Source organism: Babylonia areolata, chromosome 20 (assembly GCF_041734735.1).
Source record: "Babylonia areolata isolate BAREFJ2019XMU chromosome 20, ASM4173473v1, whole genome shotgun sequence".
Classification (NCBI taxonomy): Eukaryota; Metazoa; Mollusca; class Gastropoda; order Neogastropoda; family Buccinidae; genus Babylonia; species Babylonia areolata.
In genome coordinates, this window is record NC_134895.1 from 42,962,382 (window position 1) to 42,983,231 (window position 20,850).

The window sequence follows — 20,850 nt, forward strand, 5'->3', positions numbered from 1 at the left end:
CAATTGAACATAACAGTTTACCATCAGGTGGCCTCGGTAGTTCCATTGTGAATGTTTTGAAACGTGCAGAAAAGTAATCTTCGCTCGTGGGTTTGCTTCTGCAATGCTTCGTCCTGTCAACTTACGTCTTCCGGTTTTATTTAACAGTCTCGGAACAAACTTCCTGTGATTGAAAGAATTGGTGTTGCAAGTTAAGCATACTAAAATTATTATCTTATCTGTACTTTAATTGATAATAAAGGTTAACTCTATGTATAAATGATGATTCTGTGAAAGTTTATGAATGAAGGCTGAATAAGGGAGAATAAATGGGAAGGGGCGGGGAAGGGCAAATGAGGTCAGCTTCTCAAACGCATTTGGTGCATTTTTGTTTTATTAAGACTGTTTTATTTCTATGCAAACACAACAGACAGAAACATACAAATTACATCTATTACTAACAACAACAAAATATACAGGTGTAATATGTTTTGTCTGTTGGAGGAAGAAAAAAATACACGTTCTGTGGCGTGACCAAGAATGCTCTATTAGTATGCAACCCCGTGACCTCAGCGCGGGCGGCCCAAGAAAACGGACAGGCAATGCATGGCGCTGATTGGCTGAAACAGCGCGTGACTCAGTTCCACGTAGCGGGATGTGAGGAACAAAACTCCCGTCGGCACGCCGCTTGGTGTCAGAGTTTTGTTGCGATCAGGATGGGCAGGTAGAGGGAAAGAAGGAAGCGTTTTTAAAACTTAGGCGGAGCCCGGCTATGGCTGTGGTTGTCAACGTCTTTGTAGAGAAAGTGAAGGAAAGTTCTTAGTCCAGGGAGGCATTTTGACCACTTCAGAGTCTCTGGAAAGTGTTTTCATCGGTTTTGTTTGGATTTCTGCTGGGGACTCGTTTTGGAAATTCAGCGTCCTTCATCGATTTGCATCCAAATTTCTACGCAAAAATGAGGAATGTAAGTAGACCGTGGTTTGCGCATACAAATTTGTGCGACAGTTTTAGTTTTATGCCTTTAATTGAAGTCCGTTCTAAATTTTGTCATTGCATTAATTCAGCGTGTCTTTTGAATATGTGATGTGTTGTTTAACTAAACAATAACAAACCGTCCATGGTCTGTCGGCTTGGAGTATGCGAGCTGACTTCACCTTCTATTTATAGCTCTGTCATAACCGTTCGGGTGAATGTCGTCTGCTTCTTTCAGTTCAGTTTATCGCGTTGTCTCAAATTATAAAGCATAATTGGTTACACCATTCTTTGAAGTCCATGAGTACTTTGTCTGAAGACATTTAACCAAAAGAGATTATTCACATGGTGGAACTGGTTAAACTGAATGTTGCTGAAGTTGAAAATCAATGAAGTCAGGCTTGTTTACAGTCCAAAGCTGTCATCACGTGACTCATGTTTTGACTCGACACAGCAGTCAACACAGGCCATAAAAACGAAAGTAGACTGTCATAATCGATGGAAGCAATAAAAATTGTTAGTAGTCTGGATGCTAAAATTGGACATTGCCGTAATATGTTTATTTTTAACAACATAATTTCTTTTCTGTGTGATTGCGTTTTCTTTTCAACCATTATATACTTTGTATTCACTTCTTTCTTTATTTATTTATTTATATTATTTGTGATATAGTCTAGAATTTGTGTACATCAATTGCATCAGCACAAAAGTTTTCAGCTAATGATATATATGTTGAGCACAGTTCTGTTTTTAACTGCTGAATCAATGCTTCTGCCATAAATGAAGACCTTCACTCAATGTATCAGCACCAGCAAGTTTTTGCCGACTTTTTTTTTTTTCTTTCTTTTTTTCTTTTTTTTTTCACCAGCATTTGAATAAGAAATTCATGAACTGAAAATAGTGATCTGTTGTGTACCTCACTGCAGTGAAGCTACAGATTCTTGTTGAAATAGTTGTTTTCTCAACTCCCCTTCTGTTGGTGAGTGTATGGGCATGATTGAGCAAATCTTGTGTACACATATCTTCTCAGTTGATAGATCTTGGTTCAAAATTGCGAGTCTTAAAATTTTGGTCTGTCAGCAGTTCTTCATTTTGTGATTCATTATTGGAGTATGTAACTATATGACTTTTGTTTAATACTGGATCTAGACATACCCAAATTGAAAAAAGAACCCAAAATATCTTAACTAAAATTCACTAGAATCATTTCATCCAGAGCCTGTAATCACATCACACTCAGACTAAAGTAAAGAAAATACCAAGAAGTTGCATGCTACAAGATGAAAGCCAAAAAACTTTAATTTCAGAACCCTACCCCCCACCCCCACCCCCCCACCCCCCACCCCCACCCCAACACTCAGCTCTCATGTTTAAGTGACTCTCCCCCATAAGTGTCAGAAACATTGCATCAGTGTTGCATGGCTCCTGCTTGCCTGTTTCTGAGTCATTCCCTCTGTGGCTAGATGCCTACTTGATATGTCTGCAGCGTTTTGGATTTGTTCCAAGTAATGAGGTATGCATGTCTTTTCCCAAAGTAAGAAGCAGACAGTACTGTGAAGAAAAAGGAGAGCAGAATCTACTTCCCCCCCCCCCCCCCCCCATTTTTTCATGTTGTCAGTATTATGACTGTGATTTGTTGTTTCATATAAAACCTGTTTTTCCTCCCATCCAGTTTGAGGAAGTCTTGACACGGTCAGCAGCCCGCCCGGAATCATTGGATTTTGACAATGATTTGGCCACGGACATGGATACGATGTTCCCTGACATGGATAATAATAATCTACACATCTCTTCTCCTACTCCATCTTCTAGAAAGAAAAGGAGGCGGGCTGAAATGCCAGTTAAGAAATTTTTAGGTAAGATTGATTTTGCTGAAGAAATTTTTAGGTAAGATTGATTTTGCTGAAAGAAATGGAAGTGGGGTTAACGATTCTGTCAACATTCTCTTTTGTTTAATCTACCATGACATTTTTGTTAGTGAAAAGAAAATGATAATTACTTGTGTCCAGAGAGTTCACTTCCTGCTTTCACTAGTTTTGGGAGAAAAATAAACCATGCAGTATTTCAGCAAACGCTGTACATATAATGATGTATATTTTGGCAAGTTAAACAGTGTATATTCTCAGCAAGCAATATTGTCACTGGTACAAGTGTCCACAAACATAGAATACAAATATTTTCATCATTCTTGCAGCTGAGGTTATACAAATATACTGTACAGACACCTTAATTTTGTACTTTGAGATTGGCAGTAAGAACAGACCTTAAACTAAAGGAAGGAGAAAGAAATGAAGTCACTTGAAGTCAATAAACACAGCTCTTCATCCTTTCGACAAGGCCACTAGCATCGGGAGAGCATGAGATATCTACAGGGAAACCTGAGAGGGGAGGGGGTGGGTACTGACAGTGAAGTCTGAGTAAATTTGGAGATAGATGCCGAGTACAAAGGTAGATATGTGTGGATCTGCAGAGCAATGATTTTTATGAATCCTTTATTTTTTTCAGATATGTACGATGCAACTGGTGAGTTCCTTGGCAATGGATCTTACGCATCTGTGCAAGCCTATAAAAACAAAACAAGTGGAAAAGAATATGCTGTTAAGGTAAGCTGCTGTTGGGGGAACTGATTGAAATTCTTTTTGGTTCACTTAATGTGAAAATCTTTATCATTTTGATAGCCATGTAATGTATATGTATATATATATAATATATATATATATATCTCATTGTAGGTAGAACAAAGATTGAAATATATATATATAACATTCACTGTCAGAAATTGATACGATAACTTGAAGCAACTAGCAGCATTGAAGAGGGATTAAAAGTGAAAAAAAGGTTAGCGGTACAAAAGAGATCAGGAGTGAAAGAAAAGTAATGAGGTGGAAATTAAGAGTAGTTTTGTGCGTAACTTTGTCCTATGTTCTCAGCCCATTTTGCTTAATAAGAATATCTATTAATATTGTCTTGGTCATAGTTCTTTCAGCTTGGCTTAGAGCAAGGATAGCTCAAGTTCAAATTTGTTTTGTTTTGGGTAGAGGTGTAGTTTTGTTTTATCTGAAGACTTCAGCAGTTCAACTGTTGGTGCTGCAGGTAAAGAACGTGTAGGTTGAACTAGGATATACTTGAAAGGTACTTATATTGCTCATTTGTGAAGATACCCAGGTTCTGAGTGCTTATTTTGTATATATTTTTGTTTGCAGATGATAGAAAAATGCAATAGTCTTTCTCGGGGCAAAGTGTTCAAGGAGATAGAGATCTTCCACATTTGCCAAGGGAATGAAAACATCCTGAACCTGGTGGAGTATTATGAGGAGGAGGACCGTTTCTACCTGGTCTTCGACAAGATGAATGGGGGAACACTGCTCGCAAACATCGAGCGTCGGGGGCATCTGTGCGAGAGAGAAGCTAGTCTTGTGGTTCGTGACATCGCCAAAGCGCTGGATTACTTGCACGGCAAAGGTGAGTTTGGCTGAGGGATTAGACAATAATGCTTGTGGTTGGTTGTGCAAGAATAACGGAAGAACTTTATATATGATACCAGTACACTGATTATTCACTTGAAAGTATTGATGCATACTTGGAAGTCAGCAGTTCAAGAACAGCGCCTTCTTTATTTGTCTTTAGGGAGTCTTGTTTGTTTCAGTCAGATAGTATAGTAGTTTTTATTAATAGTAGGTTGAGGGAGAAGAGGTTTTCTAAAGAAACAAAAAAATCTTGCTGTAGCAAAAAAGGAACTGATAGGAAGACAGACACTGTTGTTGGAGAAAGTGTATTCTGATATGCCATTAACTTTTTTAATGTTATGTGTATAAGTTTGTGTATGTTTAGAGCATACAGGATACAGTACAGGCAGTAAACCTCCAATGTTAATGATTTTTACTTATTTCATTTTATTCATGTTTTATTTGGGTTTACAGAGGTTCTGTGGGAATCGGGGGGGGGGGGGGGGGGGGGCTAAAAACCCACAGGGATTGATGGTCAGCTGCTTTTCTTATTGCAGGTATTGCTCACAGAGACTTGAAACCTGAAAACATTCTGTGTGAGCATCTGGACGAGGTGGTGCCTTTGAAGATCTGCGACTTTGACCTGGCCAGCGGTATCAACTGCGACGGAGATGGAACCAAGACACCGGAACTGCTGACGCCGGTGGGGTCAGCGGAGTACATGGCCCCTGAAGTGGTGGACGCCTGGGTTGGGGAGTCCTTCTCCTATGACAAGCGCTGTGACCTGTGGAGCTTGGGCATTATTCTGTAAGTATCTCAGCGGGTTTGTCATGTGTTGCACGTCTGTTTGGCATTGAGTTTTCATTTTGAAATTGATTATTCTTTGCAGGATATCTTTGCTTTTTTCAGGTTGATGTGTATCGATGAGCAAATTGTTAGCAGATTTAGATAATTTCTTTTAGAAAAATTATACCTCTAGTTGAAGTGAGATTTTCTTTTCTTTTTACAATTTTGGTTCTGACTGTATGATGAGACCTTTTTGATCTGTGGTCTGCATGGTGCATGAAAAGAAACTTGTGTGTTCCAGTTGTGTTTGAGGCAGGGATCGCGCTAGACTATTTCAAAACGCGTGCAGCTTACGCAAAGTCGGCAAAAAAAACGCATAAGGTAGAGTCAGAATTGCGTCAGGCCTATGACACTAAATCAAAGGTTTACTCACCTATTTTCGCCGCTCACGTCGGCGCTGAAATTCACCGCAAGCCCTGACAATCATATTGAGTCGATTCCGTGACTGAGATACAGCGGAAAACAAAAAAAACGGTAGGGCCTAGGCTAGCCGATTAACGTTCAGCAGTCAAACAAGACTTAACTTTCCCGCTACAGGGTCACGCCCTGTAATGACGCCACTCTGTTCCAAAACTCGTCAGCTAAGCAGTGTTGTGTGCGCGCGTACTCTGTTAATTGGCTGTAGCTGTTAAGAGTCATGTAGGCATCTCGCAGTGCTCCGCATGCACAGACACTTTGTCTTGTACCGTCTGATTCAGTATCGCAAACCTAGCTGCCAAGTCAGTCCTAAAGATGCATTGATACGGCTTGGAGTAAAAGTTGTTTTGCGTAAGTGTTATGCGTGAGCGCTGTGAAAATGCGTCAGCGAAAATCAAAATGCGTCAAATACGCGAAAAACATGCGTTAACGCGATCCCTGGTTTGAGGTCATGACTGTTATTTTACAACCAAATAGAATCTGAAGTTAAAATATGTATTTGGTGTCATATACTGTACCATGTCAAGCTGATTTAAACTAGGCCTATCGGTTTGCTCTGCTTAAAATGTGTATTTGTTCATATTGTCCACTCTGTTAACAAATGGAGAAACAAAAAAACATTGTGTTGGAATGTATACATTTCCATATTCTCTTGTTAACTAATGAAAATTGGGTTTTGGGGTGTTTTTTTCCTTTGTCCCAGGTACATTATGCTGTGCGGCTACCCACCGTTCTACGGTCAGTGTGGCGAGGACTGTGGGTGGAACCGTGGGGAGGCCTGTCAGGATTGCCAGGAGATGCTCTTCAACCGCATCCAGGATGGCAACTACTACTTCCCGTCACTGGAGTGGAGCAGCATCTCGTCGTCAGCCAAGGACCTGATCCAGCACCTGCTGGTGAGGGAGCCCCGCAAGCGCTACTCTGCTGCTGACGTGCTGAAGCACCCCTGGGTCTGCAACCCCCCTGCTGCTGCCCTGGCCACCCCCCACATACTTACCAGGTGAGAGTTTTCTCAGGTGTCAAAGAATGCAATCTGATCCACATATATACTACACAAAATCTGCTTTTTTTTGCTTTTCCTTTTGTTTAATAATGTTTTAAAAATTATATGGAAGCAGATTTCTGAGCTATGAGCTGACCCATTGATTAGGCCTTTAGAGTCTACTGGTGAAAAATACAGCTGTCTATAGATATATGTAAACAGAAAACAAAAATGGAACGATGCAAGTACCATGAAGAGCTGTGTGATTGAAATCTGGTCAGTCCTAAGCTGTATTTTCAGGATGTTTCAGTAGGAATTGGATTTTGTTTTGACAGTTTGGAATCCAGTTCTATTACATAAGGATTTAGGGAGCTATTTATAACTATTAAAAAAAGACTTGTTTGTGGATTTTTTTTTAACATTTGGGTTTGTGTGTGTGTGTTTGCAGGAACAACAGCACCAAGGACCTGGAGTCTTTTGCCGAGACAGCCATTTCCATCAACCGCATGATGCAGCAGCACATGCACATCTCCCTGTCTCAGGCCCACTCATTCTTCCATTCCCACAGCAGCAGCGCCGCCAGTCGCTACCGGGCAGACAGCACCAGCACTGTGCCTCCAGACAGCGCCAGCAGCAACAGCAGCACCAGCCCTGATGACCATGAGGACTTTCTCCCTGGCGGCTTTCTGGAGGGGTTTGACAACAGCCTGCAGCTGTCATCCCCCAAATGTTCCAAGCTGGCTAAGCGCCGAGCCACCTTGCACGACTGTGCCTTCCAGTCCAGCAGTGGGTCGGGTGACAGCCTGTCCATCAGTTCTGGCAGCTGGAGGGTGTAGCAAGCCTGGTGGTGCCAGAGGTTGTGGATTGTCTGGCGACCCCTGCAGCAACAGCAACCACTCCCCCAGTGCGAGGGGGAGGAGGATGCTGGCAAAATCTGTTTTGAAGAAAACTACCATCCTTTTCTGGAGAAAATTCAGAGTGGATCACATCCAAGGTGTGGCCCATGTTCCTGAAGACATGGTTGAAGTATTGCTTAAAATGCTTGCCGCCACTCACCACCATGCGAGAATAGCATTAGATGAGCCTCAGGGCTGTGATTTTAAAGTATAGATGACCAGCCTGCTGTTCAACTTCTAGCCAACGATCATTGGTTTGGAAGGCTTGCTGCGCAGTTTGGGCAAGTTTGTCGATAGGAAATGATGGTGTAGTGGCATGAGTACTATCAACTTATCAATTGTACAGAGCATTGTACACATATATAAATAAGTTCAGAGTTTGAATTGTTGAGAAAGCTCATTATTTTAGATTGTTATGTTTTATTTCCAGTTACTGTTGAAATTTTCACAGTACTGTCAAATTGCTGGAAGTGAGGGGGATTGATTTTGTAGTATTGAAGCAATGTAAGTGATGTAGTTGTCAATATATATATTCATAATTATATATAGTGACGGTTGGTTAGTTATGATTAGAGGGGATGAGGAAATTATACAGAAGAGATTAGAAAAGAAAGAAAAGCATTTTTGTAAAGTAGTGGGAAAGAGAGGACTGCATAATTGTTTAATTGATAAATTAATACCAATTGTATAAAGACTGTATATTGAGAATGAACGCAGTTCACTCAATTTTGATCTGTAGGAGGCCGAAATTTAATTATTATTCTGATGATTTGTTTTTACTTTTGTACTTTTTGACAATGGTTAAATAAGTTGATGGCTTTTTGCTTTCCTCCAACTCCTTATCCTTCTAGAAAGAAAGAATTTTGTTTTCTGTTCTTTAGTTAGTTTTTTTTATTTTTTTACTGCTGCATTGATCTACCAACAGCTGTAGTCAGTGTGTGCAAACCATACCTCGGCACTGTTGTCTGTGCCCTGAGGAATATTTTGGGATCATCTCAAAGAAAATCCATCATTTTATCATCTTTTTTTTTTTTCTTCCATGTGTTGGGATATAATATGATAACCATTCCTTCACTCACTTCCATCAGAGATACATGTACACAGTTTGTTTCGTCCACTGTTTTGTTCCAACAGTTTGACAGGAAGACGGTGGTTGATTTGGGTGTGCATGCATCTTTAAAAGAGAGCTGAGGAGAACTTGTAAGCTGCTGCTGCTGTTTGGTTTGTTTTCTTTGAGTTTTTTTTTTTTCTCCAGGTTTCAAGGTTATAGGTTGTTCATATGTTCTGTGTGGCTATCTTTGAGTCTGTCATAATCCATCCAGTTTGGTCAAGGTGATATGGAGAAAAGTGCCAGTGCGTGTTAGAGTGATTTGTCTTTACGTGTGTGTTTGCAAATTAGTAAGATAAACACATTTGCATACTTTAAGAAATAATCATTCCAGAGAATGTGTCCAATATTTGCTGAAGTATGGGCTTTTTTTAAAATTTTTATTGTTTTTTTTTTTTTAGGTGGGTTTTTGGGGTGGGTTTTTTTTTTGTTTTGCATTTTCATTTGTTTGGTTTTGTGTGTGTTGTTTTTGTTTTGGGTTTTTTTGTGTATCGCTGTGCAGATTCCCTTACCAGTGAGTGGAAAGAACACTGACTGGGGCAAGCAGTGTCATTTCTTTGATCATCTGGTTTCTTTTGGGACTGCCATCATCATACTCTGCTTCAGTTTGAAGCGTTTTTAAGTCTCGTTTTCCTTTTTTGAATCTTACAGGCAACTAAGCGGTCAGCTTTTTTCCTTCCAAGTTGTAACCTGCTAATGCTTGTGTTTGCACAGTTGCAGTTGAAAATAGTGATTTGATTTTTTTTTTTTTTTTTAATTACAAAATGGTAAAAAAAAAGTCTTTGATACTCATCAGTAAAATACAATGGAACCATGTCCTGCTCAAGGGTTGTTGGAACTCATCACTAGTGGGGATTTCGCCATGGTCTGCTGTGGTCTTTCAGTCTTTGTAGACAGTGTGTATGCTGTCTTGTTAATGTCAGACAGTAAAGAGGTGTAGAATTTCTCTCAAGTTTTGGAGATACTTGGTTCATTGTATTTGTAATGTTCTGTTTGTTGACAGTTCATCTTAGGGCTTTGGTGTGGTGTTTTGTTGTTGTTTTTCTTTTTTTCAGTCTGCTTGTAATTTTTTTCTCTTTTTTTTTCTTTCTTTTTTTCTTTTTTTTTTTTAAATGGACAGAGGGTCATTTTTGATAATTTATTGTTGTTGAATGTTACAGGGTTTGTCTGCTGACTTTGTGAGCATGTGTTTGTGTGTATTTTACACTATATTTGGTTGATATGTAGCATTACACATTTTACTATGAAAAATATTCCCCTTGTACGTCCCTTTGTTTTTTCATGTCCGTAAAGATTTTACCTGAGTAGGGAGGTGTGGTTTGAAAAACTTTTTTTTCTGTTAAGTCTGGTTGAGACATTCAAGAGCATGTGTTTGTTGTTTTTTTTGTTTTTGTTTTTGTTCTTAGTGTGTTAGAAGAAGCATCAGGAGTATTTGTTCTTATACAATGTTGTGATGATTGTTGTGTCTTGTTGGATGTTCAGGGGATGTGCATACTGTATGGTGTATACTGTATGTGAGAAGAATGAGTTTTTGCTGCTAGTCATGGTATGCAAGTCATCAAATGAGGGGGAAAATTATTCAGGGATGAAAAAAAAAAAAGAATGAAAGAGCTGTGTGGCTTAAAGAATGCAGACTTCACAAATGGCAAGCTATATAACTAACATAATCATGTATGTTTGTGCAGTGTGTGTGTGATTGTGTGCATGAAAGAGACAACAGCATTTGAAATGTATTGGAAAGTATGTTGAGGGTATGTCCAAACTGGCCAAAGCAGAAAATCCATATGTGTAATCAGAACTACATGCTCAGCATGGCTGAAGGCGAATACCCTGGTGTGAAGAAGGGACGCTGTCTTGTGATGTCTGTGACATGGTGCATTAGACCCTTCTACCCTTCTGAAGTGCTTCCAGCATATGGTGTGTCAAGTCACCATCAGTGCACCTGCAGTCAGTACTTTGTTTGCTGCTGCCACCAAAGACTTCAGATCCTGGGAAAGATTGGGTCATCGCGACACAGTTTTTGCAAGCTTCTATTAACAGGGTGCCAATGTTGAAGAAGTGAAAAGAAAATGCGTAGAGGGGAATGATCACTGTCTGTGCCACTTCATGTTCCGTATGTTGCTGAAAATGTGACATTTGTAATGTGCAAGCTGAACCTGCCATGCATGAATCTTCCAATAATGGATTTCCCTTACGTGTTGTGCCAGTTTGTATACATGTAGTTAGATGAAAATGAAGGAAAAGGTGGATAGAAGTGTAGGAGGAGGTGGTGCCTGTGTGTATTGTGCATGTTTGGTCCTAATCTGTCGTCTTTCCAAACTCTTTGAGTCTCCTCAGCATGAGTAGTATGTGTTCAGTGATGTCTGTGATAAATCCGTAAAGAGAACTCAGAAGGCAACACTTCCAGAAATTGCAAGGTTCAGTTTGTGATCAAAAGCTTACCCTCGAACTAAACAGACTCAGCAAATTGAAAATGCATTGGGTTGTATTGTTCCACAATGTTGGGAAAGTATTTTTTGGCCATAATTTTGTTTATCCCAACATCCATGATGATATATATTATATTTGAAAAAATTATGATAAGAAAATATATAGATATTTGCATATAAATAGATGGCTCACCAGTGACTAAAAAGTTAGTTACTGTTTTGTTTTCGATGTAACCTTCAGAGTCACTGGTCTGTTTAAAGTTCCTTTGTTCATTTTGGATGACTGTCTTTTCATTTGAAAAGTTTGTGTAAATGAATGTCAAAAAAGAAGGGGTGGATAAAGCGAACAGAAAACGCTGAACTCCCAAGAACTGTTCCTGTGTGCAGGATTGGGCAAGAGTTCTCTGTGTGAGGAGGTTGGTGGTTGGTTGTGTTTCGATTGTGCCTTGTCTTGTTAGCCAGAATCTCACTGTCTGTATCAGGGAAGTGAATGACACTGTATCCCCATTTGTTAACTGTTGACAACACATAGTGAATCATATGTTCACTGAAGATATATTTTTTCAATACCACTAGTGTTTAACCAGCTGTTTCCATTCTGACGAGTGAGAACAGCTTGTTGACTTGTCTGTGGAAAGAAGGAAAAAAGGTTTTGAAAATATGATAAAAATACTTAGTCATCATTTTGTCATATTTCATTACTTTTCTTGTGTTCAGAAATATTGCTTGTTCGTTGTTAAATCTCATGTGTAACAAACACTGGGGGATAAGGTTGGTTTTTTTTTTTTCCTTTCTTTCTTTTTTTTTTTCCTTTCTTTCTTTTTTTTTCCTTTCTTTCTTTTTTTTTTTTATATTCAAAACACCTGAACACTACACCCTGCATGGCAGGCACACACACTCTCTCATGCACTCACTCACACTCTCATACATACACACACACAGTAGCACACTCGCACACAGTCCACATCTTGAAAGGTATGAAACGACGTTGTTTTTTTCTTTGTTTTTTTTTTGTTTTTTGTTTTTGTTGTTTTTTCCTCACCTTGTATGGTTGGATAAAACGGTGACAACAATAATAACAAAGAAAACGTCGCCTGACGTGGCACAGGTAGTCATGAAAGGAACATTGATACGCGGTGCTGTGGCAATATCAGCCAGTGAGCAAATTGATATGAATATGTATATGCATCAAGCTAGAATGGAATGAAGACTGCCGAGGTGTTGGTGCTGCCAGTCTCAGTGAGCAGAACTGTGCTCAGTGGCAGGTGGGTAGAGTCGAGTCCTATACTGCATACACGTCTGCGTGTTATTCCTCAGGGTTCATGATGATGATGATGATATTTTCGACGACAACAGTTCGTAATAGAACAAAAAACAGACCAGTGTGTGAATGACAAAAGGGTTCTGTGCTAAAAAGAAAAAGTATATATAGAATTGTGATTTTTTTTTTTTTTTTTTTTTTTTTTTTTTTTTTTGTTAAATGAGGAGAGATTTTTATGAAAATAAAGATTTCTTCCACGATACATGGTTTTCAATTGGTCTTTGTTGTCTGCAGTGCCGCTGACTTTGTATCTGTGAAGAATGTCAATGAAGCTCTCTCTCTCTAGCTCTCTCATTTCTAGAAATGTGTTGGTTTTTGTACCTCGCACTTAAGGAGAATCACCAATGCACATTAGGACAATCAGTTCTACAAATGAACATCTGAATGTTTCTCTGATATACTTGATGCAAGATCAGTTATTACAATTTTGTTTGCATGCACTCATCAGAAACAGCTTTACTGTCTTATGTGAGCAACTATATTTTTATACAGCCCTGTTACGTATCCAGTTACATATCTCTCAGCTTGTATGCCTCCAAAGGTTTGTGACGATAGTGAACAGAGCTATCAACAAATGTTGAGCAACATCTGGCAGATAAACTGATATAAGAAGCGTAGAATTTTGCGAACGTGACGTCAGTCAGACACAAAGTTGACTCAACCCGTCACCTCGATCTGTATGCCTTGCAAAGCCATTAATGATATTCACCATGTGTGTGTCGACGTTTAGTCACTCACTGTACTTACATTACGTTTCAAGCCTAGTATTGCATTCCAACAAATCAGTAATAGTTGCACAGTAATTGTGTACGTGGTCCCTCAGCTGAGAACACCGCCCAGTCAATGATCTTACTAACACTTGTTTCCACACTGAAAATCTCGAGTGAACTGGCACACACACACGCACCATTCACTTGAGCTGTTTGTGCAACTTGTCGGTCGGAGACATGGTTTTCATGTTGTGTTGTTTTGACAGCAACCAACTAATTATCTTTGCAGTCGTTGTGGAATATAGATGGGATTCAACTTAATTAACCCAGTTTTGAATGTACAAATTTGATTTCACACACATACATGAGCAAACAGAGAAAGCCTGTTAATGGGCGGACTCGATCTCTTGTGCATAGATTTGTAATGCTGTTGCACACGCCCGCGCATATAGCACATTGTTTACACTTTGCTTGGAAAATTCAGCTGCATTCATTCATTTATTTGTCAAAAACGGGTGACGCGTTAATGTCCTCACGACCAGCAAGCATTCATACGCATGCAACGCATTATATTTTTTTCATGTTACCCACGCCCAACCTGTTTATATCGCTTGCGATACGAACGACCTTGACACTCCGACAAACTCGCGCCAACTGGAGCCCCCTACCACCACGCTTTCCCCTCCTCCTTCCCGGCCAAATCCTTGTGACCTCTCCGCTCCTCTCTGACCTCAGCAGTTCTCCCCCCTCCCAAAGCCCCCACACCCCTCCTTCCTCCTCTCCTCCGCCTCATCTTCTTTCTTGGTCGCACACAAAGAGGTTTGGGGTTTTCGTGTTTTTCCTTCTTCTTTTTCTTTTTTTTTTTTTTTTTTTTTTTAAACCGCGCGTGAAGAAAGGTGGAAGAGCTTGGCATTCAAACGAGTTGCGTTACTCTTCCACATGGCTTGCTGACTGAAACGGGCTCCCTCTGCGGAAAGATCTGTGTCTATTGGCACGTGTCCAACTGAACTGCGATGGCAGCATTCCGTTTGCGTTGTGTGGTGTGTTCGAGAAAAAAGAGAGGAAAGAAGAGAAAGAGTATATGCAGAGAATGGAGAAGCAAACGCAGTTGAGGTGGATGGACTCAGATGCCCTTTCATACTGCTGGAGGGAGAGAGAGATTGGATGAGTGTCTGTCTTTGACAAGTGTTCACTTCAGTTGCAAGCTCGACACAGGCAGAACAGAATAGAACTCAACCGTGCACTGTACATTGTGTGTGTTGTTTTGTCATTTTGGAGGCTGGACTATTTCTCTCTCTCTCTCTCTCTCTCTCTCTGTCAGTATGTCAGTGTCCCTGCCTCTCTCCCTCTGTCCCTCTCTCTCTCTCCAGTGTTCAGTGCTCAGTGTTAGCCACATACGCAAGCGTGCTCAGGCTCTCTCTCTCACACACACACACACACACACACACACAGGCGCACGCACACACTCAGTCACACGCACACATCTGCGAAGAATTATAGTTATTGACACAATACAAATGACCTGTATGACCTATGCGAGACGCGGTTCATCTCATCGAACTAAAACAGGATTTCCTAACTTTTGGAAAACCCAGTTAGATCCCCTAACTCACGGAAAACCCAGTGACAAACAACAAAATTGGTACTTTAACTCATCTGCAAGTCGTGCACATGACCGTGCGTTCGCTCCCAGAAAAGAGTTGATGCAGTTTAGTCATGATGGTGAATGATTTTACTACAGCCTACCGTTGCTCTTTTTTTTTTTCTTTTTTTAACTCAATGTAAGTATGTAATAATGACCCGACAGTGTTCGTTTGTGTGCGTGTGTATGTGTGTGTGTTTGTGTGTGTGTGCCTGAGTGGTGTCAATGGTAAACCGGCTTTAATTACCATTGTCATTTTTCTCTGGAAATACTTTGTCTGCCAATACCAAATTTGGACTGAAAATAGTGAGGAAAAATCTTCATAGACATTTTCCAATAATAGGTTGTAAGTCTTCCGGATTAAGCCGTATTTCGGTTTATTTCGTTGAACATCTGAATCCAGAAAATATTTGGGTTTGAAAACGGTATGACATTTCGCGATCAAAAGAAATACAAATTATAGACAGAACACATACAGAACACGAACTTATTCAACGACGTGTTTACTGCATATAGTGAATATTTTAAAGTGGACACTGAATTAACTAGAATGTGTATAAAAGAGAAACTGAATGGACCGCGTTGTAGTTTCTGCCAGATGGATCCTGTCAAACGCGGATCTCCACAGATTTGGAGAAAACAGATAAATGTTGCAGTGTGCTTGTGACTGACGACTAGCAACGTCTCCTTAACCGCGGAGTTTAAAGAATTTCGTAAATGCCCGAGATATACCAAACTAACGTGATTTAAACGGCGTTATTACCTCGAATACCGTAATTGATTTATCACGCTTAAAAAAAAAAGAAAGAAGATAATAATAATTTAAATATTAATTTTTGAACGCCATTGGTAGACATGCTTTATAGCGGCGTGAGTAAGTCTACTTATTCTCGATCTGATTTGACATTCTTGGTTCGAAATAGCTTTTTTTAGCGGTTTTTGTTGTTGTTGTTTTTGTTTGGTTTTTTGTCGTTGTTTGTTTTCGTTTTGTTTGTTTGTTTTTGTTTGTTTGTTTTATTTTTTTTATTTTTTTTTTTGTTTTTTTGTTTTTTTTAATTTTTTTTACCCGAAGCTTTATAATATTAAATACAGAACATACTTTTAACGTTTTTTTGTTTGTTTGTTTGTTTGTTTGTTTGTTGTTTTGTTTGTTTGTTTTTGTTTTTGTTTTTTTAGTGTGTATCACAAGTGAATCATGAAGGTCTTGCCTCTCTTGCGGTTTTTTAGATTTTTTTTTTTTTTTTTTTTTTTTAAAGCAGCCATTCCCCGCTCTATGTAAACCATGACTCGTCGAACACTATTAAGCATGAGTAAATTACGCAACGGTTGTCTTTAACAGAAGTATCTACTTATCTTGTTTTCATTCTCCGTGTCTATTCTATACTGAACGGACAAGGGAGCGCTGTGGCAGAACCCGGCGGTCAGGGCGTTGGACTTCTGATCCCGGCTGTGTCACGTTCACCAGTGATCAGAGGTTCGATTCGAGGCCTTGCCGTGCTTCGACATCAATGGTGTTGTGTTCTTGGGCCGAAAGGCACTTCACTCCCAATTTGCTCATATCACTCCACCCAGGTGTGAATGGGAACCTCGGTGACTTAAACGCCTGGCTGAGGGAGAGAATTGGGCTCTGCGGTCCGTTCCATTGCAAAGCCGATGACCCGGTGAATATTGATTCAGACTGCCCCCGGTATAGGGCCGTGAAAAGGCCATATTATGGGACTTTTGACCTTTATAATACACTGTTCGGGTTAACTCACTCAGTACGGCCAGTCCTCTCTTCTCCTCTACACAGACCCCTCGGATGTCCAGTGGGTGTCTGAATGACCCAACCTTTAGCTTCCGCCGTCAGAATTGTGGTATTCTTTGTCAACATTCACGTCTTCAGTATAAGAGCCTTCCGCTTGCAATATTTTGATGATGGTAATTGGGGTGAAACGCTGTTAACGTCGTCTCTTTCGCCGTTCGTATGGAAAGAGTTAAGACACAACAACAGGTGTGCAGATGATAATGGTGGTCACTGAAACGGTCACATTTTGCAACGCCGGCGCAGCACAGAGATTCCGACGAACCGTAAGTTTCATCCGTCGCTGGATCTTAGAGAAAGTCACCGGGAAATTACTGACCTTTATTAGCCATATGGTCATTTGTTAATAGATTGAACTTGTTATAGGTCCGCTGTGTTCAGACCGAAGAGACGCGCGCGCGCGCGTGTGTGTGTGACGGTGTCACGTGTGACGGTGTGTGTGTGTGTGTGTGTGCGTGCGATTATGTTGTGTTACGTTGTTCGATACATTTTGTCGAAACGATATTTTTCCCGCTTGATCGATAACCCCGACAGAGCCTCCTCTGTTTTTTTTCTGTTTGTTGTTGTTGTTGTTTGTTTGTTTGTTTGTTTTTGTTTTGTTTTTTTGTTTGTTTGTTGTGTGCGGGTTTTTTGTTGTCGTTTTTTTGTTTGTTTTGTTGTTGTTGTTGTTGTTTTTCTTGTCTACTTTTTTCCCAGGCAAAAGGAAGAATACCTGCCTTCACGTGCCTGATGTTAATACTACCATCCCAGCTCGATGGTGATTGGTGGAGGGGAAAAAATAATGGTGACTTGACAAATCAATATCCTGTGTTTGTTTCCTTACTGTTCGTGTTATTTCTTCCCACGTGCTCAAGTATCGTTTCTCAACGACCAGTACAAGCACGATGTCGACCGATTTGTGTGTGTGTGTGTGTGTGTGTGTGTGTGTGTGTGTGTGTGTGTGTGTGTGTGTGTGCGTGTGTGTGTGTGTGTGTGTGTGTGTGTGTGTGTGTGTGTGTGTGTGTGTGTGTGTGTGTGTGTGTGTGTGTGCTTTTCACCAGACGGGTAGCACAATGTATTTAGCTGTATTTTGGGTATCGTGTGATTCTTGCAAGACTGACGATCCTTCAAGAGAAGTCGTGATGCGTGTGTATGTATTCAGTACTCTGTGTGTGTGTGTGTGTGTGTGTGTGTTCAAGTTCGCGTGCGCGTGCGTTCGGGTGTGCGTACGTACATACCGAACACCTCATCGTGAATATTTGGGGTCATGTAATATTTGTACGAAGACGATCCTTCACGATAATTCGTGACTGATACGATTATCAACGTGAGGAGGAACTGTAATGACTGTCTCATACTGTTTTGACCCAAACTCCCTCGCTCTTTCACTGCCATGCTTGGGGTGAATCCTGTCAAGGTCTTCGTTGTCCGCAGATTCACTGGACGACTCTAGTGCCATTACAGGCACGTGGTGGCGGTATCAACGGCTCTCAGGTGTGGGTGTGTGGGGGTGTGTGGGGCGTGGGAGGGGGGGGGCCTGGGGGGCGGGGGCGGAGAAGGCGGGGGAGGGGGGGTATTAATAAAATTGTAACATCCGCGCAGTTTCGCGTTGTGGTAGACGAACAATCTGCAAAGGAAGAGACCAGTTGTTGTTTTTTCTTGCTCATTTCCACCTCCACTACACCCCCGCCCAGCTCAGTTAGTGTTTGAAACTGACTTTCGTTTATCTGTTTGGGTGCTTGGTCAGGTGTGACGTAGTGAATGTCCCTCTGCTTGGCAATGTTGGTCAAAGTTTTGCCGAGGCTGAATTGCCGAGTGGTTTGAAAGTTTCAGCCAAAATAGTCTGAGATGAATCAAGGTTACTTTTTCTACACGTGTCAGACACCTGTTCTCCAGACTGCCTGAAACACGGATTGGGAGTGTACTCAATGATCAGTGTGATGTTGCTTACTTTCAGACCATGTTCCAAGTACCATTTCAGCAAAGGAGTAGCGAAAACTGAGGATTTTTTCTCCATGGTCGCTCCTTACCAAAGTACGTCTTGGTTGATTGAGTAATTTGTGTTTTTCCGCATACTCGCGCATATACGGTTCTATACTCTCTTTACCAACAGACGCGTTTTTGAGGATAGGTTGTAGTTCAGAAAACATGTTCTTTCAGACAGTCCGGTACATGAATATCACATCGAACGAGACCAAACAGGGTACCGTTTTTGACGGCATCAAGAACAGCTTGCTCTGTGATATGAGACATACCCTGAAGCTGGGAAACGGGATTGTATAAACCGTCTGATGTGTGGGTTCTGTTGTTTTGGTTTTCGCTATTCACATTCCCACATCTCACCCACAGTCACTCTTACGTCCTCACGAAGACATGTAGTGATGTTTCTCGTGTTTTCTCTGAGCTCCGTGTGAGGGGTTTGTCATTGACAGGATTGGTATGTTTTCCCCGACTGAGATGACAGTCATCAGAAGCAGCGATGTACAAGAACGGCGCCAAGAGGGGTTGAGGTTGAAAGGAAGAAGATGAAGAAGAAGACGGTGGAGGAAGAAGAAGAAGATATCTTCACCCAGTTCAGCCAGCCACTCTGCACTCAGGATTCCGATCCACCAACTCCAACACAGGCGCAGCTATTTTTTCTGGCAACACACTCGTTTGTAAGTAATTTATCTGTCTATGAGATCGGTCTATCTGTCTGTCTGTCTCCCTCTTTCTATCTAGTATGTACAACCATCATACTTTTTACCTCACCGATTTCAAAGACTTAATGTAAAAATACCTATGTTGCAGCTGACGATGATGAGTGAAGAGGGGGTGACAACCAAAGTCTTCGCCGACACAGCCGACACCGCCAACACCAATTCCATGGTGACCGACGTCACCACAGCCACCGGCACTACCGCGGCTGACAAAGAAATTGCTTCTGTGGTGGCGGGGAGGGGTCTCCTCTGGTGTGTGGCCTTCTGGCGACAGAGTATCGATAGTTCCCTGTGAACTGCTGGCGCTTAGACCGTGCTGCAGATGAACCAGGCTGTGGGGGCTGTATATGGGGGACGTGGACATATAACGATCCAGTGGCGTGAAAGTACTGCCACTGAAACTGTTGAGTGGGCAGGTAATTTTTTTTTTTTTTTTTTTTTTTTATGACACTCCTCTTTCAACGTGGCAGCGTCGAAGCAGTGTTCGGCAGCTACCAACCCCCTAGTACCGTGCACACCTCTCTCCCCCTTCCACCCTCATCCCCAACCCCGTCCCATTCCCGAATCCCCCGACCTACCTCACTGTACTACATCTGTCTCTCAGAATGGCGTTCAGCCCCCATCGGACGTAACAATGTTATCAACTGAGACAGCCGTGTCTGACTGAATATAACCAACTAGTCAGTACTTTGATAAATAGTTAGCCAACCAACTAAATAACTAAGTAACGAAACAACCAATCAAACATTAACAAACAAAAATCCCCAGCCGGCGTATTCACTCACTTACCATTAACTAACTAACTGACTGAATTCTAAACTCACTCATTCACTCACCCACCCACTCACTCACTCACTAGCTAAGTGACTGAGTTTCAGTTTCAGTAGCTCAAGGAGGCGTCACTGCGTTCGGACAAATCCATATACGCTACACCACATCTGCTAAGGAGATGCCTGACCAGCAGCGTAACCCAACGCGCTTTGTCAGGCCTTGAGAAAAAAAAACACATAAAAAAAACATAAAAAAGAACTACTACTAAAGTGACTGAATGACTAAGTGACTTCTTATCAACTTAACCTACGAACCAAGCCTTAACTCACTCTCTCACTACCTAACAACCTAACTAATTAATAACTAACAAATTAACTGACCTTCCAACCAAACACAAAACAACTCTCACTCACTCACTCACTTACTCCCGAATCACAAACTCTGACTCTATGCTTGACCGACTACTGACGTGAACGACTCCCCAGTATCGCTCAGGAAAGGTAATGTTGAGTGATGTATTCCTGAAAGCCCCATATGGTATGAGTAGAGTTGAGTCAGTGTTAATTATGCCGTTCCAACACTCAGCTTTTGTGACTGAGGGGTACTCGGCTATTAATAGAACGTCCTTGGCCGAATTTTCTCGATCTCTCAGTCAGTCCTGAGTTGTCTTCGGCTTCAGTGGAGTCTGTCCATCTGTCTGCACCGTAGCACTGTAGAGTTGAGTTTAACTCTCTCCATACGAAAGAGACGACGTAAACAGCGTTTCACCCCAATTACCATCATCAAAATATTGCAAGCGGAACGCTCTTATACTGAAGAGGTGAATGTTGACAAAGAATACCACAGTTC

The 20,850-nt window shown here is 41.2% G+C and overlaps 2 protein-coding genes across 3 annotated transcripts in view; one reads left to right on the forward strand and one right to left on the reverse strand.

The window, feature by feature from the left end:
* The window catches only part of LOC143295518 (calcium homeostasis endoplasmic reticulum protein-like), a 42,755-nt gene extending 42,622 nt beyond the window's left edge, over positions 1-133 (reverse strand). The window contains 1 exon segment of the mRNA XM_076607248.1: positions 22-133. Within this exon segment, the coding sequence (XP_076463363.1) occupies positions 22-46 (25 nt within the window). The 5' untranslated portion in view covers positions 47-133.
* A 563-nt stretch (positions 134-696) lies between these two features.
* On the forward strand, positions 697-19,663 carry LOC143295520 (MAP kinase-interacting serine/threonine-protein kinase 1-like). Of its 2 annotated transcripts, XR_013057022.1 has the most exons (8): positions 697-943; positions 2,624-2,807; positions 3,457-3,554; positions 4,155-4,413; positions 4,955-5,204; positions 6,364-6,660; positions 7,091-7,636; positions 19,322-19,663. XR_013057022.1 is itself a non-coding variant. In XM_076607250.1 (7 exons), exons 1-7 carry the CDS (start codon positions 935-937, stop codon positions 7,476-7,478), a joined length of 1,485 nt encoding a protein of 494 aa, XP_076463365.1. In that variant the 5' UTR covers positions 697-934; the 3' UTR covers positions 7,479-14,350. The 2 variants fall into 2 exon arrangements, 1 of the variants encoding a protein (XP_076463365.1); XM_076607250.1 differs by lacking the exon at positions 19,322-19,663 and having other exon boundaries at positions 7,091-14,350.
* The last annotated feature ends 1,187 nt before the right edge of the window (positions 19,664-20,850 follow it).